Below are 12,483 nucleotides of genomic sequence, written 5' to 3'. Positions count from 1 at the left end.
AGTGTATAACTAGGTCAAAGGTCAATTTCTTTATTTGCCTTTAAAGGTTTGCTTAATGATGACCAAAAATAGTGTGTGTTTTTTCTGCCGTATGAAATTAACCATCGCCTTAAGTTTTTTTCTATCATAAAAGTGATTTAGAATTGGCTTTATTTGTATTTTTTTGGTTTTGACCACAAGAGTACCAGGATGTGTCAGTTACAGTTGTGAACTTTAACATCACATTTTTTCAGTAACAAAAGAATGTGTGAAAATTTCTTTCTTACTTAGTACCTACCAAAAACAATGCAAATCTCACTTTTGCTTTATTATAATCAAAGTTGTACTGACATATGAAACCATACAGCACTAATGTTACAATTTTGTATTGTTTAAATTTCTTTGTATATTTGAAATAGCTTTTAAACTTCAGTTTCAAGTTCTTTTTACATATTTGCACTAACCTGAGTGGTGACTATCATACTATTTGTCGATTATGACGTCAATTGTCAATTTATATCCCATTGATTTATCAGGAAGTACATCATTACTTATTCTTTTACATATAATTTTATTGTTTCAATCAGGATTTTACCAAACACTTTAATAACAATAATCAAATTATAATAATTAAGATAATATCAATTGAATTGATATTGATATCATCTTATAAGGTCATGTAGTTTTCTTTTAAACTGTCAAAAGTGCAATAAGATCTGTATTTAAAGGCCATTCTTTGAAAATTAAAAAAAAAATTCTAGAAAGGTGACGGTTTGGGAATTCTATTTGCACCAATATGCTTTGTTGGGGTGCTCTAAGGCTTTTGTTCAATGAAAAGTGAAAATGATCCTGTGTACTACAATACTAGTCGTTTTGTTTGGTGCAAAATTAGAGGGGGATACATGTATGTACAACAATTGCATTGACTGCTTTTACCCAGTTATTCCTCAGGGCTTTGTGAGCAATATATTTTTCTTATCCAAAAAATACTTTAATTGTTTTTAATTTTTAATGAATTTCATAAAGCACGGGTGCTGGTGGGGGAAGAGATAATGTGTATGTTCTACATCCTTTATATGGATTTTTATTACTGCATGTATGTTTTATATGGTTTATATATATATTAATGTGGTTTTTATTTCTATATGTGTATTTTATGGTCTTTATCACTGCACAATCATTATGTATTATATGGTTTTTATTTCTACAAATATGTATTACATTTGTATATGGTTTTTATTACAGGAAACAGAAGCAAGAAAATGTTACACAAAAAGTGGAAGTCCCGAAGGAACCTTTACCCATGGGAGCAACAGCCCTTCCCCATCCTATCTGGTAATTTTTTAAAAACGTTGTTCATATACTGGTGATTGTACTGGTGATTATTTTCCTTTAATAAATAGGATAGAACTAAACCATAATTCAAATTATTTTTTCTGGAAGAAAGGAGAGTGTCTAAACCTATATAATAGTTAATTCTGAGTGGTAATTTATTGAATTTAGTGTAATAAGTTATCCATGGGTGAATAAAGAATGTTTCATACATACTGATAGTATTAGGTTTATTAGATTAAAGGGACTCCACTGAGATTTTGTTAACATGACGAGACTGGAAATATTTTCCAAGGTTTGTGTACCATTTGATGTAGGAACATTACACTAATAACATGTGTGCAAATTTTTGGATCATTAATTCCCACACCCTGTTTTTCCTGAATTCTCATTTTTATTTGAATGTGCAAAATGACTTAAAATGCTTCCTGCTCAAATTTGGCTAAAAATCGCAAAAAATCAATATTCAATGTAATCTAGCTTTTAGTATTGCTCTCAAATTTGTCCATTTTAAGTGCTTCATTTGAACAGTTATGTAAGATAATTTCAAATTTTATGTTTGAGGGCTCAGTGGAGCTCCTTTAATTTTACAATATACCGTTAAATTATTATTAAGTATAGAGGCAGGTAAGGGTACTAAACAACATAAATATATTTTGCATTCTGACTCAATTTTATTGTGTCTGTAACAAGATTTTAGTAATTTGATACTGAACACCCTCAAACTACTAGTGGATAGATCCAAATTCTGAGTAGGGCAAGTCCATTGTACAAATTTAGGCAAATGAATTGTATTTACTGCCAATTAATGGCATATTAATTTTCTTTAGAAATACATGTCGCTGTTTCTATAGAAACTTTATCTTATCAGCTCTGGTTCTCTATACCGCACTGTTTATCCTACACTTCAAAATGTCCTTATCAAAAGGTAATCAATATCAGTGTATTAATTCAATAATAATATTGAGGCTGGGGTACTATCTTGATAACAGAACAGCTGATAATTTGTTAGAAATAATAATAGTAATGACTTTATTTAAAGAGGTTACACAGTTGCTGTTATGACAGGAATAATCACTGGTTGCTTAATTACAACTTCAGAAAGTTTAAGTCACAGATCACAGATTTGATTACCGATAAACGCTACTAATTACAAATGTTGGTGATTGCAGATTTTTATTATTTAAGAATTGAAAATGTTTTAATGTTTTCTTCACTAACAACTTATGTTTTTAATGTTTAGTGCATCTTATTTTTTCAGGTCTGAAGAAGAGCTACATAATGTGCATATAACTCATAAGCCCCCAGAGGGAAAAGTAGACAAGGTAATAAAAGAGTCTTGATTTGATGATGGGACATTTCTTTTGTAGCTTTGCATTTTTTTGCAATTTAAAGGTAGAGTCTACATGTACTGAAAAATGACCTTATATGATCACTATACAAAATTTTGGTGTCTGTTGTGTTTCCATATTCTAATTGTAATTTACCAATTACAAGACATGTTTTTATTTTGCTCATATAATATGAAAGCTGCTTGGAATGCTGACCTGGAAAACAATTTTGGTCAAATCTGAAGATGGTTAGTCGAACCTAGACCATTTTATTGGAAGGAAAATCTTGTGAACACCAAATTAGAGTAATTGACAGCAGTACTATCATAGCTCTTGTGTTTCCATGCTGCTTAGACTATTTTAAAGCTTATATATCAATGAACTATACTCTTGTGCACTTTCTGGAACTTACCATTACTGATGTCAATTGTAATGAAACTTGCTCATAAGCCCAGTATGGCTTGAGCACGCAATACCTTGGTTAAAAGGCTGATGCTTATAACATTTGTGCCAAGTTTGATCAGTATTGAACTATTTTTATAGTTTCATAGCAGTTTGAACTTGAAACAGGAGGCTTTTCAACTAAAACAGCCATTTTTGACAATATGCTCATGCAGTAAAAGGTGAAAGGATCCAATTATTGCTGTTTTGCGTCAAACCTTTGATTGACCACATTTATTATTAATATTTGCATTAAGAGTTGGTAAATATTCTGCTGAGAATATTTTTAAAGTGATTTTTAGTCTTTTGCAAATATGAGTTACAATTACATCAATATTAAAAACTCGCGTCACACGTCCTTCCGTGAGAAAATGAAACCATTAACTAATGTACCTATAGATATTTTTGTAAAGTTTGGAATGGTCATTACTTAAAGTAACCTCTTGGGCATTGGTTCATAGATATTTACTGGAGACTAATGACTTTTCATTGACACTACTTCCCCAAGGACAAGTCGAGCTTTTAACATGGTGTACAGCAAATATTGTTGCATGTGACATTGATACTGGATACTAAATATTGATTACTGGTCCCATTAAGTACATGTACATTACTGTTAGGATTTAATAAAGAAAAATGACTTCATTTATTGGTACAGGTTGTAACACATTTCCAACCCCCATCCCCCTCCAATAATTTGAAAAGTTATAAGTTCAACACAAGTCCATATGTACAAATTTAGTGGTAATAATGGAGTGGTACTTAATGAGTGTTACAAATGTAGTGGTTACCAAAATTGGTACAAATTTAGTGGTAATAATTTAATGGTATAAAAGTGATACAAATTAGTGATATTATGATTATGTGGTAAAATTTTTATACAAAAGTAATATAAATCTATTGGTTAAAATTTGCACATATTGAAGAATAAGTTATAATACGTATTTATTCTGTTGTTTCAGATGGCCTATTTTACAGTAAAAACTGTGAGAAGAGCATTTGATCTGGTGTCTGGCTTCACGTGGGGAGAGAGAAATGAATACAAATGGCTGAAGTAAGTAAAACTTAATAATGTTACAGTCAAGATATTTATCAAAGCAAGTTTTAAAGATGCACAATATTAATTATTAAAAGATATGGAAGGATTTTTAATTTAAGCTAGTCGGCCATTAAATGCATGATAATTGCAGAAAAATTTATGTTTTCTTTTAATATAAAAACCTGATAAATAGTCTTCTTTTCTAGTTTCTCACTTTCATCAATCAAATCATTATAATACATCTATTTGTTTACTTATTAATATAAAACAATTGCTTTGTCAATATTCTAATTGATTATTAATATTTTACAGCCGAATAATATTCCTGGAGACAGTTGCGGGTGTACCTGGTATGGTGGCAGCCATGACACGTCATCTTCATTCATTACGACGTATGCAAAGGGACTATGGCTGGATACATACATTATTAGGTAAAGGATTATTGTCGGTTTTGGTATTTTGAAAAAAAATTGATGAAAAAAATTTTGCATTTTTATTTTCAGACTCTTCTTATGATTCTAACAATGAATCAATGTATATAATACTTAAGTAGTTGGTTAACCCTAACCTTCTGATGGAATAAAGGTGTCTGCCACCCAATCCAGGGATCATACGGGTTCGGGCGGTACTGGGGTCATGACCATGTTTCTTCATATAACACTAGTACTGGTTGGTTCCAGGAAGTGGACTCGAAAGTGATTAGAGCTTGTTTGGCAAACAAGTTTAAATAAATACGTTTAAACCAATCACTGATGGAATTGCAAAACATTGAAATTTGAATGGTCAAGAATTTAGGTTTAAGTGATTTCAATCTAAGATTATATAAAAGTTGTATTTACTTTTTATGTATCAGTAAACTGTGTATAAATCAATTGAGAACTGACTGATGTATTTCAGAGGAGGCAGAAAATGAAAGAATGCATTTAATGACAGCATTACAGTTGAAACAACCATCACGAAAGTTCAAATGGTGTGTTATAGGAACTCAAGGTAATTTTTCAAATCTTATTTTAATTTCTTTGTTCTAGCTGGTACTTTTTTAGTATAATTTAAACATTTCATACACAGAAAAGTTGTATGAATATTAAGAGCGCTGGGAGTGATAATGATTTGTCCATGCTAGAGGTCTAAGTTGGGACTATCCGCACATCTAGGGTCAAGAGGTAAGACTGCAACATTATAAATTTAGACATTGAAAATTTGCTACCCCCTCTACTGCTACTCTACCAATGTTTAAGGATTGAACATTTAATCAGGTAGGGCTGTCATTGATGGACAATTTTGTATAGATCAAGAGACAAATATTGACTATATATCGATACATCGACTTTAACAGTAGGTACAATGAAAAACAGTTAAATATGTGTTATAAATTGGGATCATGGTGTATTAGTCATTACATTCTCTTGTTAGGCTAAATAGAGGGGTATATTCATAAACAGAAATAAACAAATTTTAGCTTGTATTGATATTTGAAAGTGTGTTTTGATATTTAATAGGATGATGAATATTAATGATAATTATATCTATATCGCTATTGCGATATTCAATGACAGCCCAATACATGTTTCCTTAACGTTGGGGGTGGGGAAAGCAATGAAAATCTAGGGTATAGCTGATTTATAAATATAATTTCAGGAGTGTTTGTTGGAATGTTCAGTGTTTGGTACCTGTTTTCACCCAGATTTTGCCATAGATTTGTTGGCTACTTGGAAGAAGAGGCAGTCAAAACTTACACAAAATGTCTTGAGGTATGTAAGAATGTACTAATAGTATATTTTGTAACATTTGAAGTATGTGGAGGAAAACATGTGCAACATTAAATGTTTTGAATAGTGTAGTTTACTTTTTATGATGACATTTTGTTGTTAGTATAAAGTTAATACAAAACCATGTAAAGAGGAACCTTAGATTAGACATGGTCATTCTATTATAGCAACTGTTTTATATTTAGAACTGAAGAGAATAGACACCTTTATGATTTTAAATATTAAAGGAGCTCCACTGAGGTCCAATGGCCTAAAAAAGTTAAAACTTTTGAATTTCATACATTAGATCAATTGGGGCACTCAAAAAGTTACAAAAGATTATAGAGAAATTTATCAAATTGACAAACATTTTATTTTGCTATCCTTAGCTTGATAGGAGTTAAAAGCATTTAAATGCAGCTTCATCGGAGTTAAAAGCATTTAAATGCAGGGCTCATTTTGCACATTTAAAATGACTTTTCTGGTAAAAACAAATCTGAACTGAAATTTTGCACGCAGTTGATTTCTCCAGACCTTCATCAAATGGTTCAAATGTTAATAAATGTAATTCCAGTGCTTTTATGTAAATAAATCAGAGTGGAGTCCCTTTAAAGCTTATTTTACAACTGTATTAAATTTTGTGTGTTTGTATTTTGTTTTATTTTAGGACATAGAGTCTGGTAATTTACAACATTGGAAAACCAAACCAAGTCCAGAAGTTGCCATATCCTACTGGAACTTGCCAGTAAGTTTTATAATAATTAAAACACTATTTTCTGTTCAGAAAATACATGTACATAATGTGCCCTATTGTCAGAGTTCCTGGATGAAAATATAGACATTCATTTAGGATGTGACACTACAGATACTCTGTATTTCTTGAATTTCAGATTACTTTTATTTACACTTTGGTCTTTAACTATAATAAGTGAAAAATGTTACTAAACATATTATTACTATGTAATTGTGGATTAATTTTCTTTTACATTTACTGATTGGAGAGATAACTCCGACACTTAATCACATACTTTTTGTAATATCTTAATTATCTTCCTGTATATTTTAAATGTTGAACCACCTAAATAAAGTTCAGTTCAAAGACTTTACATGACACTACAAAAATTATGTATGAAAATGAGAATTTGTACTTCTTTAAGGTCCTGAATGGGGTATACAAAACATGGTCTTTTTACCCCTCAACAGTAGATAAAGTCGACACTTAAATTTTTAAGTAAAAAATGACAGGAAAATCAGCATCATTAAGTTCATTTTTACATCTCTTATATGAATGTATGTATTTTTTGTTGATGTAAAAACAAGTTTCAAAAATATTTCCCAAAGTCAGTGACCTGTGGTCAATACATTTCTTTACTACCTCATTGTAATTTAGTAAAAAAAACGTTTTGAAGCAGTTTTGCCACGAAAAGTTTCGGTTAAATTGAAAAATATTAAAAGTTTACCAACTTACAAAAAATCATTCACATTCTGTCCTGCTCCTATAACTACCTAGGTGAACAATATGCTTTTTGTTGAAAAACAAAATTATAAAAATTATTTTTATCAAGTGTCGGGGTTATCTATGCGTCGGTGTTATCTCTCCGACCAGTAGAGATGTATTGCTCTTGTAAAATATTAAACAACCTGAACTGGATAAGACAGCTCAGCGAACTATTTTTATACAGTTTAAAAGCATGATCTGCCAAATTTCGGCAAATACATTATTATTTGATTTAAGAAAAAAATAGTATTAATCATTTTGCCTTGTATATAGTCACATTTGTGCAGTAATAAGCTAACTCTTATTCAATTATATAAGGAATTAACAGGTTTCTGCACTTAGGTGACGATATGTTTAGTTCATACAAGATGCATATGCCTGCCTGTATGTGCTACATAAAAAAATCATTGCCTATTTCATTCTATTATTATATTATAATTACAGGAAGATGCGACTATGAAGGACGTAATTCTGGCAATCCGAGCAGATGAGGCACATCACCGACTGGTGAATCATACTCTAGCTTCTATGAAGCCCACAGACTATAACCCCTATAAACCTGGAAAATAAAAGAAAATCCTATAAGTTAAAGTACAAAAATTGAAGTTGGAAAGTGTTTGACAGTGAAGTTATTCATTGTTTTCATACATAAAGTGCACATTGTGAAATATGGAGGAAAAAAATGTTTATCTGCATTATTAAAATTACAGAGCTGAAAATAATTCTATATCTTGGAAAAAAATATGTACGTTTTGTGAATCCAGGACAATTCTGTATAAAAGAAAAACCAGGGTCACATGTCACCATTCACAATTTGAACAAGTTTGTATAAATTTTAATGATGTAAATGATTAGATAAAATATGAACCAAAAAGGAGATTTTTAAGCCATTGAAAATTTTGATTTGAAAAAGGCCTGAAAAAAAATTTTGAACCAAAAGACCCAGTTTGTTTTAAATTGGTAATGTATATTCTTATAACAAAGATTGTTTTCTATAATTATATTGTTACATCTGCCAACTGGTTAAAACTAGTTGTACGTTTGTATCATTTTTCAGCCTGTGAACAAATAACTGTTTGTCTAATTGTTTTATAATCAGAAAAATAATTAACTTGTTATTTTCTGTATCCATTATGTTCAAATTATTGTGCTTATGTACAGATATATACATAAATATTAATATATCTACAAATTCATGGGTTTAGTATCAAACACTTAATTTGGTCTAGTGGTTAAGATGTCTACCTCTCAACCCAGGGATCATGGGTTTGAGCCTCACTGGGGTTATGACCATATGACCTCATATGACACCAGAACTGGTCAGTTCCAGGAAGGAGATTGGAACTGGTTCTAGCTTTCATCACAAATTGTGCTAAAATAAATAAGTTTATACCAAGTTCTCCACTGGTAAATTTCTTAATAACTAATGACTTAATTGTCACAATCTCGGAAATATTTTTAATCACAAGTGTTATTGTTTTGTTTTTAACTTTATACATGATACATGTCACTTAGATAAGAAAATGTTAATGTAAACATGTTTTTTTTTTCAAAGATATGTTTTCATGTTTATTTGAAATAATTATGTACATGTATTAATTATAATAAGTGCATAATATATTTGTAGAAAAAATATTATTTGTTTTTAGCTTTTTGTAGAAATGTTGTTTTTTTTGTGTGTAGAAATGTAGTAATGTATATTGTATTCTTCAGTAGACCAGGAATTATATGCGGGCGTGTAACTTGGTATACTATATTGCTTGTTATTGTGCCATTGTTGTTAACGTTGTTTTATTCCACCATACTTGCCAGGTAATTTATGGTCATGTCTGTATTGAATTTGGATTAAAGTTTGTCCAAGGTTGATTTTAATTATTTAGTGTTCGACACTTTGCAGCAAGTGCAAAAACAAGAGTTAACAATTATGATTTAGACATCTTATTTGTGAAATTCTGTTCAAGAAAAATGTTTAAGTATAGAATTCCGCCCATAGTGAAGACCATTCCTTCCCAAGAAAATTTCAAAGTTGAAAATCCTGTCCAAGATGAAATGTTTAAGTATAAATTCTGCTCCAAATAAAATTCCAGCCGGAATTTTTCTAGTTTTCCGCCCAGAAAAGTGAACAAAATATTTTTCTTGCGAGACGGAATGACACGGAATTTGCGTTTCCGTTCCTGGTCCGCCCAGAAATCACTGATTCCGTGTCAATTCCGTGCCAATTCCGCCCAGAATCCGTGCCAAAATTTCGTACAGGTATAGACATCTCATCTGATTTCCTTGTGCTGTTTAAAACTTCTAATAAATACGTTCACTAACACCTGGTTGTAAATGTTACTAGCTTTAATGTCGGGGCAATTAAGGATGTAGTAAACTGTGGATCTAAGCAAGTAAATGAGGGAGCTTATGTCAAAGAAGGACCAATAGTATTTTGACTTAAATACAAGCTTATTGATACTGTGATAATAAAATAAATCAATACTAATTATGAGGAATTGTAATATTTGCTGAATTCTTGCAAGTATAATCAATTGAAAGGTCATGAATTCTAGAATGTGTCTGATATTTTTTAAAGATGAATCTATGTTCCAAGTTTGATGAGAATTTTGTAGAATTGTGACAGCAAATATTTAAGTTGAATTATAACAATCCTTAGACAACGAGATTCTAAACAAGTTCTACTTTAACAACATTGAGAAGCAGTCAGTTAGCTGTACTTTAAAGTACTAGTACATTTTCATGAAAATGATTTACAAGTTACTAATTTTGTTTCTCAGAGAAATTTCATTTTCAATGAAATTACAGTTGGATTATACAGATTGTGTTCATTTTCATTTGGATTATATATAACATGAGTTTGTACTGCTGGATAATCTTTCCCTAACATAGTTTCTGGTTTTGTTATTGATGAAATATTTTGCCATTGACCTTAATGATAGATTGTGATCTCTTTAAAATGTGTATTTTTTGTTTTGTTTTACAACTAAAAATTTGTTTGTGTGATAAAAAACATGGTTTATACCTGGGATATGATATTAAGGGACAAGCAACTGGATATGAGCATCTATTATCCTTTCCTCCATGGCAATCAGACGCAGTTACCACCATTGTCTTGTTGATCTTTTTTTTTTTTAATTGTCTGTAGAAATCAGTTTATGCTCCCTCAGCAGCTAATTTAATAGAAGTCACTACTGTTTTTATGCCTCCAGGCATATAGTAAGTGAACCGTCCATCCGTCTGTCCATCTGTCCGTACAAGGTTAACCTAGAACGGCAAGTTGGATTTTTCTTAAGTTCTACAAGTACCAATGGCTTCATAATTTACACACTTACTAATCCATACAAAGTATATGATCTGGGCAAGTTACATAACTATGGCTTCCATTTGCACCAAGTTATGGCCCTTTTCAGCTCTTAGAAAATGAATAATTGTTAACCTAAACCGGCAAGTTGGAAATATTTTATGTTCTATCTGAACTAATGGCTTAATAATTTTCACAATTACTTATCAATACAATGTACATGATATTGCCAAGTTATATAAATGTGCCATCCATTTTCCCAGTAATTTCCCTTCTTATCACTTTGAAAATAGGGCATTGTATGGTTAACCTATTCCGCCAAGTTTGATTTATCAAAAAATTTCACCTAATTGCTTAATTTATTTAATGATATCTTTCATATTTGGTAGGTGGATACCTTTAACGGTCCTCTAATTTTTTGTGGCGTTAGGCGTCTCTAGGTCAAGGTCACTTGTGTAAAAAATAAATCTAAACATTTCTGCTCATACAGCCTTTATTTTTAAGTTAATGTCTTTCATGTTTATAATAGTCATATCAAGGGAGGTCCTCTTCCTTTTCCTTTAGTAAGGGGTCATTTGGGTCAAGGTCACCAATGTTAAAAATAGATTTTTTACACTTTTACAGGTGTATTAACCTTATTCTATCGACAGATGTCTTGTATATTTTGTAGGAACATAAAATTGAGGTATTCTCATTTGGATGGAGGTAGGGGTCAGTTGGGTTAAGGTCACCAGTGCTAAAATAGATTTTTACACTTTTGCTCATACCTCTTTATTTATTGACATATTTGTATTATAATTGGTAGGAAGATAACTTACATGGTATTCTTCCTTTGGATGGAGTTAGGGGTCAGTTGGGTCAAGGTCAACAGTGCTAAAAATAGATTTTTTCACTTTTGCTCATACAGCCTTTATATATTGACAGATTTATTTCATATTTGGTAGGAAAATAAGTTGCATGATATTCTTCCTTTGGATGGAGTTAGGGGTCAGTTGGGTCAAGGTCTTCCATACAAATTAGCTACTTCACTCTCTAAAGTTAAATTATTGACAACAGTGACCGCGGGGGCATTTGTGTTTATCAAACACAGATTCTTGTTTCAAAGTGAATGGTAGTGAAACATTCCACTGATGCACTGGAGAGTATAAACAGTGTAAATACTAGAGAAATATAAGCTATCTGGAGTAAGATTGGAATAGACCTTTTTGTATTTAAATGGCCTAAATGTAATGTTATGATAATTTATTGATGTAAAATTTTATATTAATGGCATTTACGTATGATTTAAACTCTACACTCATTGTTGACCAAGCAGAAGCCATCATCTGTTTGTCTGGTAGTAGTTGCTTGTCCTTGTTTCTTTTTATATACTTGAATGGTTTTATATTTTGTCTTTATTTTTTAAAAAAAATTGTATATATTTCCTAATTCTCTATAATTTTTGTTTTTAAACATTGTTTTTGATATGTTTTAATATAATTTTTGTTGATTATTTAGCAAACTTTGCTATTGTCAGATATTAAAATCTCAGTTTAATTTTTTCTCTTGTTTTTTAGCTCACCTGTCACAAAGTGACAGGGTGAGCTTTTGTGATCGCTTTTCGTCCGGCGTCCGTCCGTCCATTGTCCGTCCGTAAACTTTTGCTTTAAATGACATCTCCTCATAAACCACTGAGCCAATTTCATCCAAACTTCACAGGAATGTTCCATTGGTGGTCACCTTTAAAAATTGTTCAAAGAATTTAATTCCATGCAGAACTCTAGTTGCCATGGTAACCGAAGGAAAAATCTTTAAATATCTTCTTTTAAACAACCCTA

At 31.0% G+C, this 12,483-nt stretch overlaps 1 protein-coding gene across 1 annotated transcript; it reads left to right on the top strand.

Moving 5' to 3' along the window:
- Positions 1–1,224: 1,224 nt before the first annotated feature.
- LOC132718186 (uncharacterized) lies at positions 1,225–12,202 on the top strand (the record flags this gene model as incomplete). The annotated part of the gene is given in 8 exon segments (XM_060701822.1): positions 1,225–1,314; positions 2,573–2,636; positions 4,046–4,137; positions 4,435–4,553; positions 5,020–5,112; positions 5,761–5,873; positions 6,538–6,615; positions 7,813–12,202. Coding segments are annotated over 8 exon segments (775 nt in total), but the record flags the coding sequence as incomplete, so codon positions are not given.
- Between the last annotated feature and the right edge of the window lie 281 nt (positions 12,203–12,483).

The sequence above is a fragment of the Ruditapes philippinarum genome, unplaced genomic scaffold (genome assembly GCF_026571515.1).
Source record: "Ruditapes philippinarum isolate M1 unplaced genomic scaffold, ASM2657151v2 ctg5079_1_1_1_1, whole genome shotgun sequence".
Lineage (NCBI taxonomy): Eukaryota > Metazoa > Mollusca > Bivalvia > Venerida > Veneridae > Ruditapes > Ruditapes philippinarum.
Note: the sequence above shows the minus strand (reverse complement) of the source record. Positions and strands in the feature narration are given on the sequence as shown.